General features: G+C 47.7%; 1 protein-coding gene across 1 annotated transcript in view; it reads right to left on the bottom strand.

The window, feature by feature from the left end:
* Positions 1–23,268, bottom strand: part of KCNN3 (potassium calcium-activated channel subfamily N member 3) — a 119,268-nt gene that overhangs the window by 9,227 nt on the left and 86,773 nt on the right. Inside the window, exons 4-6 of the mRNA XM_088467529.1 lie at positions 22,449–22,590; positions 11,901–12,011; positions 4,556–4,683 (exon numbers count right to left, since the gene is read on the bottom strand). Coding sequence (XP_088323655.1) covers positions 4,556–4,683; positions 11,901–12,011; positions 22,449–22,590 — 381 coding nt within the window. The remainder of the gene's footprint in view (positions 1–4,555; positions 4,684–11,900; positions 12,012–22,448; positions 22,591–23,268) is intronic.

Here is a 23,268-nt window from a genome sequence, read left to right on the forward strand (position 1 = left end):
ATCAGAGGCAATGTTCTCCCCCATGTATATGTAACCATTATATAATCAGAGGCAATGTTCTCCCCCATCTATATGTAACCATTATATAATCAGAGGCAATGTTCTCCCCCATCTATATGTAACCATTATATAATCAGAGGCAATGTTCTCCCCCATCTATATGTAACCATTATATAATCAGAGGCAATGTTCTCCCAATCTATTTGTAACCATTATATAATCAGAGACAATGTCCTCCCCCATCTATATGTAACCATTATATAATCAGAGGCAATGTTCTCCCTCATCTATATGTAACCATTATATAATCAGAGACAATGTTCTCCCCATCTATATGTAACCATTATATAATCAGAGACAATGTTCTCCCCATCTATATGTAACCATTATATAATCAGAGGCAATATTCTCCCCATCTATATGTAACCATTATATAATCAGAGGCAATGTTCTCCCCCATCTATATGTAACCATTATATAATCAGAGGCAATGTTCTCCCCCATCTATATGTAACCATTATATAATCAGAGGCAATGTTCTCCCCATCTATATGTAACTATTATATAATCAGGCAATGTTCTCCCCCATCTATATGTAACCATTATATAATCAGACAATGTTCTCCCCATCTATATGTAACCATTATATAATCAGAGGCAATGTTCTCCCCCATCTATATGTAACCATTATATAATCAGAGGCAATGTTCTCCCCATCTATATGTAACCATTATATAATCAGGCAATGTTCTCCCCCATCTATATGTAACCATTATATAATCAGACAATGTTCTCCCCATCTATATGTAACCATTATATAATCAGGCAATGTTCTCCCCATCTATATGTAACCATTATATAATCAGAGGCAATGTTCTCCCCCATCTATATGTAACCATTATATAATCAGAGGCAATGTCCTCCCCCATCTATATGTAACCATTATATAATCAGAGGCAATGTTCTCTCCCATCTATATGTAACCATTATATAATCAGAGGCAATGTCCTCCCCCATCTATATGTAACCATTATATAATCAGAGGCAATGTTCTCCCCCATCTATAAGTAACCATTATATAATCAGGCAATGTTCTCCCCATCTATATGTAACCATTATATAATCAGAGGCTATATACATCTAACATACCTATAAAGCCCTGACCAGACCTAAAGTGAAGACCACTAAGGACCCGATTAGAGGGGCACACAACGCACACCCAATGGTGACGTTCACATAGTTGAGATTATTTCGCATTGTGTATGCGCAGAATATTCTGAAAGCCCTTACGGCGCATATGTTACCCGGAGTGTACGCACAAAGATGCTACTGTGTACAGGACCGATGGTAGCAGAACCCGATAGGCAAGACGATGTGCCTGACTGGGAGGTGACCTGAAGCGCAAGCAAAAAAAAATAAAAAATACGTCTTGTGGGCGTGTGATGGTAGCGTTGCTGGCGTGTCAGAGAAAGCGGCTGCGTTCCCAGATGTACCGCCACTTCCACAAAGGCCATGTACAGATGGAGAAACAGGTGGTACACGCGATGGTGGCATGTCAAGAATTACCGGCGGTGTTACAGGGCGCACAGCACAGGCAGTGAAAGTGGGCATCTTAATGCTTGCTCATGCCAGCGCACACTTGTACACAAGGGGAAGGCTGTAACTAGCATTTGCATATTATCGTTCACGCGGCTTCGGTAACAGACGCAAGAGCGGACGTAGCGGCATCCACCTCTGAATTAGGCCCTAAGTCTCCCGGAATCTGATTGTAGTCTATGTAACCTGCACAGTTCTACGCTAATGGCGAGGTGTCCACCAATTACTCCTAGAGAAGTGGAATTGCCTGGACTCCTGGGTTGCTCTGAAGGTTGGCTCTAATGTACCCCATATTTGTTGCAAACTATTTAGTGACGGAAGTTTATTCCATCCGGCACTAATACTCGGGTTGATTGACCTATAAGGTCACTGTGATCAAACGGTCACACATCCCACCTGTATTAAAGGCTGTGACTGGTGTCCTCAACAAGATTGGCCGGCTGATTCCGCCCAGACAGGAATAAAGTCGGATGCTCCAGGCTGAACTGGGTAATGCGATTGGATGTGAGCCAGAGAAAACATTACAGGGTCAGCTCACATCCAATCAGGCCTCTCTCTTCAGCTTACAATGACGTGCTCATATGGGCCTTTGCAATTTGCATTTTTAAACAATAGGTCTACCCCAAAAACAAACCCAAAACATTCTTTATTGCTCCAACAGAATAGAGCAGGGGTTGTATCTACTGGCTGGGCAAACAATAATGGTAATGCTTATTCATATAGCTCCTTTCTCCAGAAGGGCTCCAACTGATTTATCTTTTTATTTTTGAAGGAAACACACAACCTAGGAGGCAGCCACCTTGGGCGCACTACGAAGGTTACAGGGGGGTGACTTTCACGTATAGGACGCAGGATGCCTCCAGAGACACTCGTGGAAGTACCAGGTAAGGCACCCATCTTAGGCGCACTGTATAGGTTAGAAGGGGGTAGATGTACTAAGCCCCTTGGAGAGAGATAATGGGGAGAGAAAAATAGAACCAACCAACCAGCTTCTAACCATCATTTTTCAAACACAGCCTGTAAAGTGTCAGGAGCTGATTGGTTGGAACTTTATCTCTCATCACTTCAGCTCTCTCCAAGGCTTCGTACATCTACCCCAATGTTCAGTATAAGCAATACATTGAGATATGACTCATCAATTCATTTATACATTGGGCAAAATTTTAAAATATAACATACGAAATACAGGTTACCCATAGGATCATTTGATTAACAGGCTGGTCATCCTTCACACAAAAGTACCAGGCGAGTCCGCCAAGTTGGGCGCGCTACATAGGTAGTGGGTAGGAAGAGCAATATGTGGAGATATGATAAGTCTTGAAGACAATACAGATGAATACCATGGCTGGACAGATGAATGAAATGGTCATACATATAAGTGAGATTCAGGGGGTATGGGTGGCACCAAAGAGTACCCTGTACCTGCATCCTAAGGAGATATAAGGGTCTCCTCAACCCTTAGGGTACACATTGAATAAAACAAGAGATCTCTCTGGTGCTACAAACATTAAACAAGGTTTATAAATGAATTATTTATTTAGAAATAGCATTTTTATAATACATTACTGTTCTGTGCTGGACAAATGTGTTAATATAATTTAATAAAAAGTTTAATATGACAATCAGTATGCAGCTAAGTATAACATTGATAAAAAAAAAATTAAAAATCATACAACATCACAAAATAACATATAAGCATAACATCATATAGACCAAAAAAATAAAGCAAAATAAAAATATAAGACCAATATACAATATTTCTCACTCACAGACATACATATATATATGACAGCACGGTGCTTTGCACTATATTTGTTGATTATATTTAACATATGTATGTATACCGTAATCAAAGTGGATATTTAGAAGTGGCAGCATGGTAAATGTAAGAAAATGGCATTTGATACCTGTGACCATCGCTATGGGTTACAGCGATTCATCAAAGCCCCATGTCATGACGTTATATATTTTGTGTGCTCTGGATAAAGTGTGTGTGTTATTAAAATTCTATATTTCGGGAATGGCTGTTTGCGTGGAATGGGTACAGTGTGTCAATATTAGCATAAGCTAATCAGAACATATGGTCAAGTGACACCTGGCCTTTGAAGACAAAGCTTCCTGGATGTAACGTTTGCTCTCACCCTAGGAAGGGGGGAGAGCCATGATGCAAGTCCAGTACGCAGGCACACTGACTGCTAGAAGGGTCATTTGTAACACCTTAGGCCATCAGTCTTCCTATCATAAAATACCTTAAAGGTCCAGGGAGGTATATTAATGTCAGGTCTTGTAGTTGTGCTAATTTGCATCTACACAGACCCTGGGAGGTACAGTATTTTTGAGCCTGAAAAGGGTGGGGGCTGCTGGGGGAGAGCAGGTCATGGAACTGTAAGGCTCAGCAGGCCACACTGCTAGTGGCTCACTCTCAGGGAGTGGCTGCCAGCTAAGGGTGAATCATCCTTGTGTTTTCCTGGTGGTCTCCCTCCACCAAAATTCAATTAAGATCTCAGCGTAAGACACCTTAGGATTCTGATTCTTTATAACTTTCTTTTTTTACTTTAAATCATTCTGTGCAATTATATGTATGTCTTGTTTATTTACCTAGTTTTCCTGTAATTTAACCCTGGAGATATTTCTCTAAAACTTTATCAGCGTTACCTCTGTGCTCTAATGAATTCACGTGCCCGGAGAGGCCCATGCTATATTTGTGTAATACTTGTGAGTTTAAGTGAGAATTAAGTGTCTGGCGAACGTAAGGGCGCTATTTTAATACTCTTCGTGGTGGCAGCTTAGGTAAAACCAACGCCACAACCACCCAGCTACGTCAGGTTGGCGTATCTGAGCGCAGGCTGGGCACGGTGTCGTGACAATACCTTTACAAACAAACCAGAAGGAGATGTGACAGTCTAGCAAAGCACCGTAAATCGGTCAAGGTAAGATGCCCCCAGAAGATATAACTTACTGATGAATGGCCTGCAGAAACTTCCTCTGGTGCTTGCGGACTTTGGCATGGTCAATCTTCTTTAGTAGTTTGGTGTGCTTGTAGATTAGCCATGTTTCCCGGAGGACATTGGCCGCAGCATTCTTTATCTGTAATATACAACTACAGATCAGCTTCCCATAGGCCCAGTGTCACCCTCATTATCATCATCTTTCCCATGTCCCCATGCTCACCCCATCCCCCATGTCACCATCTTACCCGTCTCCCCCATGTCACCATCCTCCCCCCATCTCCCCCCCATGTCACCATCCTCCCCCCATCTCCCCCCATGTCACCATCCTCCCCCCATCTCCCCCCATGTCATCATCCTCACCCCATCTCCCCCCCATGTCACCATCCTCACCCCATCTCCCCCTCATGTCACCTCACCCCATCTCCCCCCATGTCACCATCTCCATCCCATCTCCCCCATGTCACCATCCTCACCCCATCTCCCCCATGTCACCATCCTCACCTCATCTCCCCCCCATGTCACCATCCTCACCCCATCTCCCCCTCATGTCACCATCCTCACCCCATCTCCCCCCCATTTCACCATCCTCACCACATCTCCCCCCCATGTCACCATCCTCACCACATCTCCCCCCCATGTCACCATCCTCCCCCCATGGCACCATCCTCCCCATCTCCCCATGTCACCTTCCTCCCCCCATCTCCCCCTCATGTCACCATCCTCACCCCATCTCCCCCTCTTGTCACCATCCTCACCCCATCTCCCCCACATGTCACCATCCTCACCCCATCTCCCCCTCATGTCACCATCCTGACCCCATCTCCCCCTCATGTCACCATCCTCCCCCATCTCCCCCCATGTCACCATCCTCCCCATCTCCCCCATGTCACCTTCCTCCCCCCATCTCCCCCTCATGTCACCATCCTCACCCCATCTCCCACCCATGTCACCATCCTCACCCCATCTTCCCCATGTCACCATCTTCACCCCATCTCCCTCATGTCACCATCCTCACCCCATCTCCCCCCATGTCACCATCTCCATACCATCTCCCCCATGTCACCATCCTCACCCCATCTCCCCATGTTACCATCCTCACCCCATCTCCCACCCATGTCACCATCCTCACCCCATCTCCCCCATGTCACCATCCTCACCCCATCTCCCCCATGTCACCATCCTCACCCCATCTCCCCCATGTCACCATACTCACCCCATCTCCCCCCATGTCACTATCCTCACCCCATCTCCCCCATTGTCACCATCCTCCCCCATCTCCCCCCCATGTCACCATCCTCCCCCCATCTCCCCCCATGTCACCATCCTCACTTCATCTCCCCCCATGTCACCATCCTCACCCCATCTCCCCCCCATGTCACCATCTCCCCCATGTCACCATCCTCACCCCATCTCTCCGCATGTCATCATCCTCACCCCATCTCTCCCCATGTCACCATCCTCACCCCATCTCCCCCATTGTCACCATCCTCACCCCATCTCCCCCATGTCACCATCCTCACTTCATCTCCCCCCATGTCACCATCCTCACCCCATCTCCCCCCATGTCACCATCCTCACCCCATCTCCCCCATTGTCACCATCCTCCCCCATCTCTCCCCCATGTCACCATCCTCACCCCATCTCACCCCTATGTCACCATCCTCACCCCATCTCCCCCCCATGTCACCATCCTCACCCCATCTCCCCCCATGTCACCATCCTCACCCCATCTCCCCCCATGTCACCATCCTCACCCCAACTCCCCCCATGTCACCATCTCCATCCCATCTCCCCCATGTCACCATCCTCACCACATCTCCCCCATGTCACCATCCTCACCCCATCTCCCCCCCATGTCACCATCCTCACCCCATCTCCCCCTCATGTCACCATCCTCACCCCATCTCCCCCCCATTTCACCATCCTCACCACATCTCCCCCCATGTCACCATCCTCACCACATCTCCCCCCCATGTCACCATCCTCCCCCCATGTCACCATCCTCCCCATCTCCCCATGTCACCTTCCTCCCCCCGTCTCCCCCTCATGTCACCATCCTCACCCCATCTCCCCCTCTTGTCACCATCCTCACCCCATCTCCCCCTCATGTCACCATCCTCACCCCATCTCCCCCTCATGTCATCATCCTGACCCCATCTCCCCCCCATGTCACCATCCTCCCCCATCTCCCCCCATGTCACCATCCTCCCCATCTCCCCATGTCACCTTCCTCCCCCCATCTCCCCCTCATGTCACCATCCTCACCCCATCTCCCATCTATGTCACCATCCTTACCCCATCTTCCCCATGTCACCATCCTCACCCCATCTCCCCCATGTCCCCATCCTCACCCCATCTCCCCCCATGTCACCATCTCCATCCCATCTCCCCCATGTCACCATCCTCACCCCATCTCCCCATGTTACCATCCTCACCCCATCTCCCACCCATGTCACCATCCTCACCCCATCTCCCCCATGTCACCATCCTCACCCCATCTCCCCCATGTCACCATACTCACCCCATCTCCCCCCATGTCACTATCCTCATCCCATCTCCCCCCATGTCACTATCCTCATCCCATCTCCCCCATTGTCACCATCCTCCCCCATCTCCCCCCCATGTCACCATCCTCCCCCCATCTCCCCCCATGTCACCATCCTCACTTCATCTCCCCCCATGTCACCATCCTCACCCCATCTCCCCCCCATGTCACCATCTCCCCCATGTCACCATCCTCACCCCATCTCTCCACATGTCATCATCCTCACCCCATCTCTCCCCATGTCACCATCCTCACCCCATCTCCCCCATTGTCACCATCCTCACCCCATCTCCCCCCATGTCACCATCCTCACTTCATCTCCCCCCATGTCACCATCCTCACTTCATCTCCCCCCATGTCACCATCCTCACCCCATCTCCCCCCATGTCACCATCCTCCCCATCTCCCCCATGTCACTATCCTCCCCCCATCTCTCACCCATGTCACCATCCTCACCCCATCTCACCCCATGTGACCATCCTCACCCCATCTCCCACCCATGTCACCATCCTCACCCCATCTCCCCCCATGTCACCATCCTCACCCCATCTCCCCCATGTCACCATCCTCACCCCATCTCCCCCATGTCACCATCCTCACCCCATCTCCCCCCCATGTCACCATCCTCACCCCATCTCCCCCTCATGTCACCATCCTCACCCCATCTCCCCCCCATGTCACCATCCTCACCCCATCTCCCCCCATGTCACCATCCTCCCCCCCATCTCCCCCATGTCACCATCCTCCCCCCCATCTCCCCCTCATGTCACCATCCTCACCCCATCTCCCCCTCATGTCACCATCCTCACCCCATCTCCCCCTCATGTTACCATCCTCACCCCATCTCCCCCTCATGTCACCATCCTCACCCCATCTCCCCCCCATGTCACCATCCTCACTTCATCTCCCCCCATGTCACCATCCTCACCCCATCTCCCCCCCATGTCACCATCTCCCCCATGTCACCATCCTCACCCCATCTCTCCCCATGTCACCATCCTCACCCCATCTCTCCCCATGTCACCATCCTCACCCCATCTCCCCCATTGTCACCATCCTCACCCCATCTCCCCCCATGTCACCATCCTCACTTCATCTCCCCCCATGTCACCATCCTCACCCCATCTCCCCCCATGTCACCATCCTCACCCCATCTCCCCCCATGTCACCATCCTCACCCCATCTCCCCCATTGTCACCATCCTCCCCCATCTCCCCCCCATGTCACCATCCTCACCCCATCTCACCCCTATGTCACCATCCTCACCCCATCTCCCCCCCATGTCACCATCCTCACCCCATCTCCCCCCATGTCACCATCCTCACCCCATCTCCCACCCATGTCACCATCCTCACCCCATCTCCCCCCATGTCACCATCCTCACCCCATCTCCCCCCATGTCACCATCCTCACCCCATCTCCCCCATGTCACCATCCTCACCCCATCTCCCCCTTGTCACCATCCTCACCCCATCTCCCCCCATGTCACCATCCTCACCCCATCTCCCCCATGTCACCATCCTCACCCCATCTCCCCCCATGTCACCATCCTCACCCCATCTCTCCCCATGTCACCATCCTCACCCCATCTCCCCCCATGTCACCATCCTCACCCCATCTCTCCCCATGTCACCATCCTCACCCCATTTCCCCCCATGTCACCATCCTCACCCCATCTCCCCCCATGCCACCATCCTCACTTCATCTCCCCCATGTCACCATCCTCGCCCCATCTCCCCCCCATGTCACCATCCTCGCCCCATCTCTCCCCCATGTCACCATCCTCGCCCCATCTCCCACCCATGTCACCATCCTCACCCCATCTCCCCTCATGTCACCATCCTCACCCCATCTCCCCCCCCATGTCACCATCCTCACCCATGTCACCATCCTCACCCCATCTCCCACCCATGTCACCATCCTCACCCCATCTTCCCCCATGTCACCATCTTCATCCCATCTCCCCTCATGTCACCATCCTCACCCCATCTCCCCCCCATGTCACCATCCTCACCACATCCCCCCCATGTCACCATCCTCACCCCATCCTCTCCTCACCCCATCCTCCCCCATGTCATCATCCTCACCCCATCCTCCCCCATGTCACCATCGTCACGCCATCTCCCCCATGTCACCATCGTCACGCCATCTCCCCCCATGTCACCATCCTCACGCCATCTCCCCCCATGTCACCATCCTCACCCCATCTCCCCCCCATGTCACCATCCTCACCCCATCTCCCCCCATGTCACCATCCTCATCCCATCTCCCCCCCATGTCACCATCCTCACCCCATCTCCCCCCATGTCACCATCCTCACCCCATCTCCCCCCCATGTCACCATCCTCACCCCATCTCCCCCTCATGTCACCATCCTCACCCCATCTCCCCCCCATGTCACCATCCTCACCCCATCTCCCCCCATGTCACCATCCTCACCCCATCTCCCCCCCATGTCACCATCTCCCCCATGTCACCATCCTCACCCCATCTCCCCCCCATGTCACCATCCTCACCCCATCTCCCCCATGTCACCATCCTCACCCCATCTCCCCCCATGTCACCATCCTCACGCCATCTCCCCCCATGTCACCATCCTCACCCCATCTCCCCCCATGTCACCATCCTCACCCCATCTCCCCCCATGTCACCATCCTCACCCCATCTCCCCTCATGTCACCATCCTTCCCATATTTCCACTTTGTATTTCTTATCATGCCTTGGCGCCAATCCTCCCTTATTATTATCCTTCTCATATTCCTATTATTATCCTTTTTCATAGATCCGTATATGATAATATCACGTGTACCAGCATATAACACTTAATTATATCACATGTAGGGTGCGGTAATTCAAATTGAAGCAATTGATTATAGCAGCAGCTACAGTCTTATGATGCTAAGCTATACGCTATTCCACTGCATCCGCTTTATCTGCTTCTACCAGCAGGTGGAGGTAGAGTACTTATTATACACATAGGAGCTGACAATGGCCATTTGTTCTGATAATCACTTAGTTATCATGTGTACTATATGCTGTATGTCACAGAGCATGTCTGTGAGACACACTGGCTGTAACTACGGGCAGCCGCAGAAGCCAGACTTGCTACATTATACTATTGCGAGTATCTGTAGTACATATTCAGGGATTCATGTGTCTGCAATCACAAAGCCACGCCCCCGTTAGCTTTCCGCCAGCCGCCGCGTCCGTCACCCTTCGTATCATTAGTATTGTTACTGGCCAATGCAAGGTGCAAGATACACCGGCTCCCCTTCCCCGTACACGTCACTCAGAATCACGCATCGCTTATGATATGCGCCCACGATACGCCCATGACACTCCCACAAGTCAGTTACGTGCGTTCACGTTGTTGCTGCCACAAATCGCCCATTTTCACGGACAGACACATCCGACTGACGTCTGTCCAGCCATGCACAAAGATGCGTACATTTTCTTCTACGCAGACCATTCGCGTCCGTGCGCAGAGACCCGCCTGATTCCGAATCAGCCCCATTGTGCGCAGGAGTTTACAGGGACCATTCAGACCGAAGACCATGATATCTAGGACGTAGCGCAGGGGTAATCCTCAATGCGGCGCTCCAGCTGCGAAAAAGAACTGCACATCTCAGCATGCCCTGCCACAGTTTTTCTATTAGGGCATGCTATAACTGTGCAGGGCATGCTGGGATGTGTAGTTCCTCAGTAGCCTGTAGCCTTCTTACTGCCCCATTGGGGCAGATGTAGCAAGCGGTGAGAAGAGGGCAAGTGGAGAGGTTGCCCATAACAACGAATCGGCTACTAGCTACCATTTATGCAGTACAGTCTATAAAATGACAGGTAGCAGCTGATTGGGCATCTGGCCCATGGCATGTTCCTAAATAGGACTATTATGGACTCCCTTCCCTGGGACCTTGCCACGCTAGACATTGTCCCAGGTATCCTTCCCTGGGAGCTCCCAGGCTTTGTATTGTCTAGTCCTCAGGAGCAGATCACAATACATGGCAGCTCCTGGTCACACGTTATGGTTTGGTGCCACCTATACAGCCATGTAACCACTCCGATCCTCACACCGCTTCATCATTTGGCTTTAGAAAAGTAACTAGCACGCCAGCAGAGGGCGCTGCTATAGTGCAAATATACTGAACATGCTGAAGTTCATCATTATGTTTGAATAGTGGGAGCAACTACAATACAGGTGAAAGGTAAAACGCGCCAGCCTTGCCTACTCTATCTCGGAGGAGAGATGCGGGTGGGCTGTGACAGGGATGGGGTAACACAAATCATGCCTTCATGCTACATGGTGCAATGCTGCAAGCCGCCAAGTATCGACATGCACCTCATAATTTGCATTTCACCTGGAAGTGGGCGGGATACAGGAGGGTGTCTTACTCTCCTAGGGGGCCGGGGGGACTCCCTGACATTCAGGGGCCTCTTGGATGTTCCGAAACAGGTAGGCCAGGGTGATCTAGGCACAATTAGGTAAAATAAGGTGCACAATGCTATTGGACTCTGGAGCGGCCCTTTTTGCTCTTATAAGCGACTTCCAGTGGTCACAGCCATTTTGTGAGCTCAACATATAGCCCTGAGTGCGCAGTCTATAAGTGAGGCTTATTACGGGTTGGCCATTGTGTGGGCTGCACTGGTTTTGGAATACCAGTTTTAGTACATGCGGAATGCTGGTACTTCTAAATTTGGGAGTACTATATGTCTGCACAGTCTGTCACTCCCGCCAAATGTGAGGCTTTGCTATACCATAGAAGCCAACCCCCCGCCTTCTTGCAGCTGTCTCTTTGGCACTGCCAGCTTACCCGTTTCGTCAGCTGCGTGTCCATCATGAAGTTATGGACGTGCTTCTCTGCTTTGGTGAGCTCCAGCTTTCGTGCCACCACAGCCACGACTAAGGCAGTACAGCCAGCACCCTGCATGGTGAGGGCAAAGCAGACGGGAGACACCTGTGATATATTCAGCACTTCACCCCTGGCCACTCTCAGCCCCCAACCCCTAACCCTCCCACCCTCAACCCCTAACCCTCCTACCCTCAGTCCCCAACCCTCCTACCCTCAACCCCTAACCCTCCTACCCTCAGCCCCCAACCCTCCTACCCTCAGCCCCCAACTCGCCTACACTCAACCCCCAACCTTCCTGATATTCTACTTTCAAATTTTCTTCTCATGCTCAGCAGGAAACATCAGATCTCCCCGTGTCCCCAGGGAGCCGTTCTCACCACTCTGCAGACGCCAGCTCTAAGATATCTGGCTGCTTTTCCATTCATGGCTATCTGCTGGATCTGGTGCCTCCACCCTTACAATTATTTACAATATTCATATTGTAGGAAAAGTGGTGTCATTTTCAGTTTCATTAGAAACACTTGGGAATTCTAAGAAATTAAATGCTGCTGGTGATTATATATGGGATAATGCACACTCAACAGGGTAGATCAGTGGGCAAGTGCTGAGATATGTACGAATCAATGTGCAACAGACAGCCCATTTCCCCAGGTGACCACACACACCTTCCTCCGGGAGTCATGTAAGGGGGTTCAGCTCAGCACATGGCCTGGGGTAGACATTTCCAGCACTTATAAGATCTCCCCATCTGATTGGATGATGGAAGATGGGTATTAAGACGCTAGAATGATGAGTGGTGAAGGTAAGTGCAAGCCTGGGGTATATTTGGAGTGTTGGAAGAGCTAAGTGATCAGGGTAACATATGGTGGGACTGTTGGGGCCATATTTTTCAAAGGACGAAAAGCCCTATTGATAGGTGTTTCTGATGAAGATAAAGTACGTTTTATGCTTGGCCCAATGCTACATAATGCTGCCGGTAGTGAGATTCACCGGTTCTCTCCAGTGAAGGCTTCCGCCATAGATCTCTACCCACAAATACTGCAGTGAAGGAGCGGCACCCTCCGTCTCCCAGCCAGAAGATCCCACTAGAATGCAATGTCCAGGACTCATGTCTTCTGCAAGGTGCTCGGCACCTGCTGGAGGAACCAGGAGAATCTTAAACTTCATGTGGACTCTTGAGGAGAACTTAGTAGAGATCGGCATGAAACGATGTCCAGTGTGAGCTGTCAGCGCCAGAGGCGGCGTCATGATTGAAGTCTTAGCTTTTCCTGTCTTCTCCAGAGGAGATTTATGAGGTGGTAGACATCCGATACGCCGGAATGCAGCGGCTACTCTGGTTGGTTACATTGTGGTTTTATATTTAGGTGGAGCAGGGTAAGCTTGGAGGGAACTCTGAGAAGGGAAGGAACAAGTTTGTTTTTGGCGTGAGGGAAAGAAAATTGAGCATGGCATAAAATGTAAGAAAAACGTGAAGAAAGATTGGTTATTAGATGTAAGTCGCTGTAGCACGGCGGAGGCAATAAGAGGGCAGGCGGTAAGATATAGCCTAATCTGGGCTCACAAGAGGGTAACGTGACCCACAATCCGGTAGTTTCCAGACATATTAAAATGCATGTGACTTTACTCTCTACTTGTGAATAATAACGAATGAGAACCGACATAAACATTCAGCGATAACCATGGTAATATGGGGGGGAAGCATTTCCCCAAGAACCCGGACTTCCTGTTGTAAAGGATTCTGGCTGGCACTGCAGAAAGTCACGCCAAGCCTAAGATGGCCGATGCTGGAGTGGAGCAACGTATACTCGCATAAGTAACCAGACTAGAAAATCCAACATCTTAAAGCGTTGTTTTTTTTTTTGAAGGGGGGAGATGTATCAAACCTTCAAGGGCGATTAAGTGTAGACGTTGCCCATAAAAACCGAATACGCTTCTAACTGCCATTTTTGAAACTGTGCTAGATTAATGGCCGTTACAAGCTGATAGGTTGCTCTGGCCAGCTTCTCTTTACCTCTCTCCAAGGCTGGATACATCTCCCCTGAAGTGCGAATGATACAAGATTCTAAATAAGAACCAAGGCAGAGTTTGTGAATATTGGGAGATGTGTTTCAGTTCACTGTAAGGGAGGAACGAGCATGCGAACACCCTCTGCGCCCCAATACACCCTGTAATGGTGCATAAACATCAGCCCAAGGGGCGGTGGAACTGCCGCCTATTGCCGGCTTTGTGCGTTTCTCTTCCTGACGTGTGTGTTGGTGCAGAGACAGGTTGTGTGTGAACAGCATTTATGATGTCTGAATTGTAATCCTGTGACAGCAGCTGAATAGTCTGGTATAAAACCGCTCATCTGCGCACAGCCGGTCTCCCCAAATCTGTTCTCCTAAATAGGCACATTCAGGCTGGTCGGTGATGTCTGGTCTGATCCTGCCAAGCTTTCTCTGTCCCCACTGACAGGCTTCCGTCTGCTCTTCCTCCCTTCATTAAACTCCATTCTTGTATGTTCCTAATTAATGGGACATCAAGCGCCAATTTGTTATTTTATCCTGTCTCTGTTCTCTCCCTCCCTACCCTAGTTTATTATCTATTTGTATACTGTACCTACGTGATTTATACTGTGTTGCCTAATACATCTGTACTCTGAACCTTCCTACCCTATATCATCTGTATACTGTACCCACTAATATTTAATAATTCTGTACCTTTCTAACGTATATCATCTGTATACTATACCCCGTAATATAGAACATCTCTAATCTGTACCTTCCTGACATATATCATCAGTATACTGTACCCCCTAATGTATATAATACATCTATATTCTGTACCTTCCTCCCCTATATCCTCTGTATACTGTACCCCCCTAATGTATATAATACATCTATATTCTGTACCTTCCTCCCCTATATCCTCTGTATACTGTACCCCCTAATATATATAATACATCTATGTTCTGTACCTTCCTGCCCTATATCCTCTGTATACTGTACCCCCCTAATATATATAATACATCTATGTTCTGTACCTTCCTCCCCTATATCCTCTGTACCCCCCTAATATATATAATACATCTATGTTCTGTACCTTCCTGTCCTATATCCTCTGTACCCCCCTAATATATATAATATATCTATGTTCTGTACCTTCCTGCCCTATATATCCTTAGTATACTGTACCACCTAATATATATAATACATCTATAGTCTGTACCTTCCTGCCCTATATCATCTGTATACTATACCCCCCTAATATATATAATACATCTATATTCTGTACCTTCCTCCCCTATATCCTCTGTATACTGTACCCCCCTAATGTATATAATACATCTATATTCTGTACCTTCCTCCCCTATATCCTCTGTATACTGTACCCCCTAATATATATAATACATCTATGTTCTGTACCTTCCTGCCCTATATCCTCTGTATACTGTACCCCCCTAATATATATAATACATCTATGTTCTGTACCTTCCTCCCCTATATCCTCTGTACCCCCCTAATATATATAATACATCTATGTTCTGTACCTTCCTGTCCTATATCCTCTGTACCCCCCTAATATATATAATATATCTATGTTCTGTACCTTCCTGCCCTATATATCCTTAGTATACTGTACCACCTAATATATATAATACATCTATATTCTGTACCTTCCTGCCCTATATCATCTGTATACTATACCCCCCTAATATATATAATACATCTATATTCTGTACCTTCCTCCCCTATATCCTCTGTATACTGTATCACCTAATATATATAATACATCTATGTTCTGTACCTTCCTCCCCTATATCCTCTGTATACTGTACCCCCCTAATATATATAATACATCTATGTTCTGTACCTTCCTGTCCTATATCCTCTGTACCCCCCTAATATATATAATATATCTATGTTCTGTACCTTCCTGCCCTATATATCCTTAGTATACTGTACCACCTAATATATATAATACATCTATATTCTGTACCTTCCTCCCCTATATCCTCTGTATACTGTACCCCCCTAATATATATAATATATCTATGTTCTGTACCTTCCTGCCCTATATATCCTTAGTATACTGTACCACCTAATATATATAATACATCTATATTCTGTACCTTCCTCCCCTATATCCTCTGTATACTGTACCCCCCTAATATATATAATATATCTATGTTCTGTACCTTCCTGTCCTATATCCTCTGTACCCCCCTAATATATATAATATATCTATGTTCTGTACCTTCCTGCCCTATATATCCTTAGTATACTGTACCACCTAATATATATAATACATCTATATTATGTACCTTCCTGCCCTATATCATCTGTATACTATACCCCCCTAATATATATAATACATCTATATTCTGTACCTTCCTCCCCTATATCCTCTGTATACTGTACCCCCCTAATATATATAATACATCTATGTTCTGTACCTTCCTGCCCTATATCATCTGTATACTGTAACCCCATATATACAGTCAGGTCCATAAATATTGGGACACTGACAGAATTTTCAGATTTTGGCCTCTATTCACCACCACAATGGTTTTGAAATGAAACAAACAAGATGTGATTTAACTGCAGACTTTCAGATTTAATTTGAGGGTAATTACATCCAAATCAGGTGAACGGTGTAGGAATTACAATAGTTTCAATATGTGCCTCCCACTTTTTAAGGGGCCAAAAGTAATGGGACTATCAACTCAAAAGCTATTTCATGGACAGGTGTGGGCTATTCCCTCGTTATTTCATTATCAATTAAGCAGGTAAAAGGTCTGGAGTTGATTCTAGGTGTGACATTTGCATTTGGAATCAGTTGCTGTCAACTCTCAATATGAGATCCAAAGAGCTGCCACTATCGGTGAAGCAAGCCATCATTAGGCTGAAAAATCAAAACAAACCCATCAGAGAGATAGCAAAAACATTAGGTGTGGCCAAATCAACTGTTTGGAACATTCTTAAAAAGAAAGAACGCACCAGAGAGCTCAGCAACACCAAAAGACCCGGAAGACCACCGAAAACAACTGTGGTGGATGACAAAATAATTATTTCCCTGGTGAAGAAAAACCCCTTCACAACAGTTGGCCAAATCAAGAACACTCTCCAGGAGGTAGATGTATATGTGTCAAGAGTGAATATAGAAGGTTCACCACAAGATGTAAACCATTGGTGTGCCACAAAAACAAGAAGACCAGATTAGAGTTTGCCAAACAACATCTAAAAAAGCCATTACAGTTCTGGAACAATATCCTATGGACGGATGAGACAAAGATCAACTTGTACCAGAGTGATGGGAAGAGAAGAGTATGGAGAAGGAAAGGAACTGCTCATGATCCAAAACATACCACCTCATCAGTGAAGCATGGTGGTGGTAGTGTCATGGCGTGGGCATGTATGGCTGCCAATGGAACTGGTTCCCTTGTATTTATTGATGATGTGACTGCTGAAACCGTTGTAATTCCTACACAGTTCACCTGATTTGGATGTAATTACCCTCAAATTAAATCTGAAAGTCTGCAGTTAAATCACATCTTGTTTGTTTCATTTCAAAATCATTGTGGTGGTGAATAGAGGCCAAAATATGAAAATTCTGTCAATGTCCCAATATTTATGGACCTGACTGTATATATAATACATCTATATTACCTTCCTGCCCTATATCCTCTGTATACTGTAACCCCTAATACATGTATTATATATATATATATATATATATATATATATAATACATCTATATTCTGTACCTACCCGTCCTATATCCTCTGTATACTGTACCGCAGAGGTTTCCAAACTTTGCCATTACAGTCCAGGTATTAAGGATATCCATGCTTGAGCACAGGTAACTTAATTAGTACCTCAGTCAATTTGATTTAACCATATGGACTCAAGCATGGATATCCTTAAAGCCTGGACTGTAATGGCGGAATTTGGGAACCTGAATCAGAAGGCCCATCGGAGGCCATAGTCAGATGTAAAATCTGCTCCTGTCATTGGACTGGTGCGCGTTTGAATGATGCGACTGATGGTGGCGCGTAAGGCTGCACCCAGGGGTATTACGGTGTGTACAAATGCTCATAGTGGGCGCCTCAGTCCTTGCACAGTCATACGCATGGATGAGCACCAGGCACGAGCTTTGTAGCGGCATTTGCAGATGCAGCGACCGACATAAGACGTAGCCACGACTGCAGCTCTGTATGACGCAGAATCAGGCGCTCTGTCTCCCGCCTGCCACGCACAATGTTGCCAGCTATATATTTCGGCCACTGGCATTACAGGAAATGGCACCAGGAAGGTGAGGAAAGAGCTAATTAGTTACCTAGCAGTAGAAATCTAAAGCCTACAGGTAACTTTAGACATGGCATAGAAGGTGACGATGTTACAGCATGGCGGCCTAAGTCCTGCACTCATGTGCTGCTCGCGGTGTGAAGAGCTTCCCGGAGCAGGTGGCAGAGCATCTCGTGGCATGTCTGACAGATCCAAAAGCTCTGCAGAGTCCCCTTCCACTCCGTCTCAGTAATAAAGTAGGTCAGGAATCGGATGGGTGACAATTCATACAAAATTTATACCACCACCAATCAGAGTGATTTCAGGCAGAAGTACAATGGCTGGATCCCGAGGACGTTCTGTGTTCTAGACATTGTACAGAGAAAGAAGGAACAAGGCTGGAGAAGTTGGTCACACAGAGGAACGAGGCGTGGATATATAGATTTATTGTCATGTGTTTAGGTGGTGGATGCCGTCTGCTGGGAGCCACAGTGGTACAAGATAATAAAGTAAACAGTAATAGAGGCAAAGGCCCAACACTTGGGTACACCTAGCCTGTTGCTGCTTTTATTGGGCAGTAAGTGAGCAAGCAACAGAAATAGAGAAATGGCAAAATGAATCCTAAACCCGTGCGGCTCGGAGTAGCTCCCTGTTATGGGGGGGCTCCAAAATCGTTATTACAACTTCTGAATTAACGATGTCTCTCGCAATGAGCTTCTCCCCAGGCAGAGGGCTGCCCCAACCGTTTATTGATTTTTTATTCATACCTCCCAACATTTAGGCTTCTTAATTCAGGGCCTCTGCGTGTGCCCTGAAAGGGAGTGCGGCCTCATTCAGACTAGGCCACGCGCCTGGAAGATGACATCCAGCCTCCTCCTTGCAGCGGATAGATGCTGCGTACATCCATTCACTTTCACCGGAGCCGCTGCTCTGCAGAGCAAATAGCGTTGACAGCGTATCCCCCAACCTCCCGTCAGCCCGGGGGACACTGCAGTCCCAAAGGCATGGATCCCTGTTCCCCTCCTCTTGCTCCGGGGGCCCTAACACAGCTCTTAAGCTACGAACACACCTATGCAGTCGTCAGACAGTTCTTTTGATTCCCGACCCGTTCTTGAGATATCTGGAGAGTGTGTGCACCTTCGATGATGTTTTATCGTAAGAAAACTGGTGGCGTCTGAAGATCAGGTGTTATGGGCTTCCTAATATTCATCAGCTGCAATGGTTCAATATCGGACAATATCGAATGGTGTATGCACTACAGACAGCTCTGGGCCTGATTCAGAGCCGCTCGTAAGCGGCCGCTCGTTCGCTCTAAGCGATGTTCGCACAACTGCGCATGCGTATGGGTCGTAATGCACATGCGCAAAACAGTCATTGCGATTGGAAATCGTGCGCTCGCAAAACAGCGAGGGGCTGCTAATTTGATTGACAGAATGTACCGTTTGTGGGTGGTAACAGGGGAAGGTGCTTGAAAACGGGGGAGTAGAGATCTGAACGCAGGCGTGCCAAACAGTAAAAAGGGCGTTTAATGGGAGTGCATAATCAGTAAAGGAGCGTCATCGACCACGTCACTTGGTTGTCTTTTAGCCTGAACTGCTCGCAGTGAAATCGGTAGGAAAAAGCTACCACAAGCACTGCGAGCAGTTCTGATGCCTTTCGATGTACCCGATTAATCTAATAAATACCGGAGATGACGTGTGATGCGAACGGCAAAGGGGCGTCTTTACAAAATAGCGAGCACATTTTTCGTTCGCTCGCTCAGACATAGAGGCGTCAACAAACCGCAAAGAGCGAGCGCTCAATTTAAATAGCCGGCCCCTTTTTTGGAACGACCGTCCGCAAATAGCGTCCGGCTCTGAATCAGGCCCTCTGTCCGATGCTTCTGCCGATGCTCCCCCAGCAGTGTGTACGGAGTCGCGATATTTTTAGCAGATGGTTTTGACAGATGAGGATCGCCGATCAGAAGTTAGATTGTGCGTACGAATCGTCACTTGGATCGGGACTTCCGATCGTAAGTGTAATAGAAATACCGTAAAGTATGATTGTACAAGTATGTGTGTACCTAGCTTTATTCATGACTGGGAGGGTGCAGCAGAAAATCCTCCTGGAGTTTTTAAAAATAGAAGACAGAAACATAGAGTCATGTATAATAGCCACTATTCTACCAATAATGTATCAAACCTGTAACAGCTCTGGTGTCCCCACACGGTCAGGAGCACTGTCAGTGAAGCTATACCCAGCAGTATTTTAGGTGGGTAGTCAAAGTTTTTGTAGATGGAAAGAGCATAAATGTCTATTTAAATTCAAACATACTAATGTTGCTTTTGGGTCTGTAAACCCGCAAGGATGAGAAATGTAGAACAAAGAGGCACATTGTTGTGTATGATTGCAGTTCATGCAGTGATCAGCCTGAAACACTGACCACAACCTGATAATGCTGCATGCCGGTGACTGCTTTATACTGTACAGCAATAGTGTGACGCAGGTGCTCACATAACGCTACTGTATGTACACTCAGCTGCCACACTCTAGCATTGGATGATTCAGCGGAAACTCTAGAGATTGTGCTGTGTGAGAATCCCAGGGTAGCAGCGGTTTCTGATGCATTAAACACAGTCTGCCACCAGCAATCATGCCACGCTCTTACGGCGGGATGTCCTAAGCATTGCATCCGCGATGTGGTACATCCTGCCTCTCACCGGGTACATACAGTGGTTGATGACCGCGGTATGTACTTAGAAATACAATTGACATCGCAAAGGACAGCTCTCCTGATAAGAGCTGTCATTTGTGATGCCCCAGGATAGAGGGACTCCTGGGTTTCTCACCCAGAAGGCCCCCTGGCGTCCTTCTGCGCATGTGCTGAAGGACGCGCTCTGCCGGGGGAGATGGGAGGGATTCAATTGGACCCCTCTCAGGGGAGGCTTACCATTAAGAAGCCCATAGCCTTCTATTGGGTAAAAGCCCCGGAAAGCATCGTATTCCGGTGCGCCGTACATCTGAGAAATGCGGTAAAACCCCTGAAAACTTAGTTTTGGGGGGTTTTACAGCATTTTTCACTTCAGTACATCCCACCCATAGTCTCTTAGATTATAGTTCTACCCCATTCTGGTGTTCGGTCTCAACAACAACTGAACCTCTTGACCATGTCAATGTGTGTGTGTGTGTGTGTGTGTATATATATATATATATATATATATATATATGTCTGAATACTGTAACTTTAAGAGCTGTTCGATGGGATGCAAGCACCAAGGTGAGCGGCACAGCTATGCAGCACCGTTAATTGCATTGCTCACGAAAAATGGAAAAGAAAACAGTGATTAAGCCCATTTACAATAAATGTGACAAAAAAAATTTTTTCCACTTTATACAGGGACAGGTACCATAGGCAGTGCTGCGGCCTACTCGGTTGCCATGGAAACGCAGCTGTAAGGCCTACCGCTAAGGGCTGATTACCGACCAAACAATAATAATAATAATAAATCCGGGAGAGGGAAGCCACCAGAGAATAGAAGGCTGAAAGGAAGGGAAAGCCCTGACATGAAATGACTCAGCTAGAAAATGACATTAATTATACAATAAAGAACAGAGAAAGACACGGGGCATTTCCAAGCCCTGGAATCAGCGGTGAAGAGAGAGAGAGGGAAGAACTAGCAGGGACGAGAGGGAGAGACGAAGAGTAGAGAGCGCAACGTGGAGAATATGAATTCCCAAAGATTAGCCGGAGAAATAATTACTGCTGGAATCCGGAGAGAAGATAATTGGAGCCCCTGAATTAGAACAAGATATTTTTAATCAACGGGAGGCTGATTATACACTGCAAGCTCTGCTGAGGCTGGTAATAGCAAACGGGGAACGATTCAGAGGCAGGATGTAAGTTTAGCAGCAGACGTGCTATCATATCAAACGTCTAAGCCATCAGCCACACTGGGCAGCCCTGCATCTCTCCCTGCCGCCTGCCATCCGCTTTGCTGCCATCCTCCAAGAAATGACAATAGCCGCTAATTCAAGTCATAGCTGATCATTTATCGGATATGGTCCATCACTCATATTCCAAGACAGATATGGCAGCAGGTCCTGGTAGTGAAATCATTCTGCCAAAGCGCGGATCATTGAACCAGACACTTCCAAGATGGACTCCACCTCGCAGATCTAGTTTTCTGCTCCAGGATACAGGTCTTTGCCCTGCAACCCCCAAAAAACGCTTTCCCCTCACTCAGCTACGCAGTCGCTCACTCACCATGATGCCGGTCAGCAGGCACACCCCCTTCCCGCAGTAGGTGTTTGGCACCATGTCACCGTAACCGATGGAGAGGAAGGTGATGGAGATCAACCACATGGCACCCAGGAAGTTGCTGGTAACATCCTGCTGGTCATGATACCTAAGGAGGAAGAAGACAAGGCCATAGTTCAAGATGGCGGCTAGTTACCGTGTACTGCAGTGGCTCTCAAATCTGACTTAGCGGTAGCCCTTATTGATAGATCTAAATGTGTAGAGGAGATGTCTGCCTTCAATAAATTTGCATGGTAATATTTGCCAACCAATACTAATAATAGAATTTATATATAAAGAGATTTTAGGTTTAAAATAACTTTCTGCATCAACCAGCTATGAACTCTGGGCCTGATTCAGAGCCGCTCGCTCTGACAGAGCGCTCGCTCTGAATCAAGGCCGGGCTTTTTTTTTTAGAACAGCCTCCTGGCCGCTCACATAGCTGTGGGTGACCACCCACAGCTATAGCGAGCGGCCATGATGATGGTCGCGATGGTCAAAACCATCGCGACCATCAGGCTTGCGACGAGACCCTTGTGGTAGGGTCTCATGGCCGCAAGCCCCAGAGAGCTTTCGGCTTGTGTGGTCATCCAAACGTTCCTCTTCCTAAAATGTTTTGTGTGTGGTCACCAAATGCTGTGATAAGGGGTCACTGACTCGCGTTCACTTTGCCGATCACTGCAGCAGGGGCAGCGCTGGATAATGCAGCAAGCTTTTCTAAACTGTATGTGTGTGTGTGTGTATATATATCTATATATATAATTTATTTTTTTATTATTATTATTTT

This window comes from Taudactylus pleione, unplaced genomic scaffold, assembly GCF_031769625.1.
Source record: "Taudactylus pleione unplaced genomic scaffold, aTauple2 ptg000073l, whole genome shotgun sequence".
Classification (NCBI taxonomy): domain Eukaryota; kingdom Metazoa; phylum Chordata; class Amphibia; order Anura; family Myobatrachidae; genus Taudactylus; species Taudactylus pleione.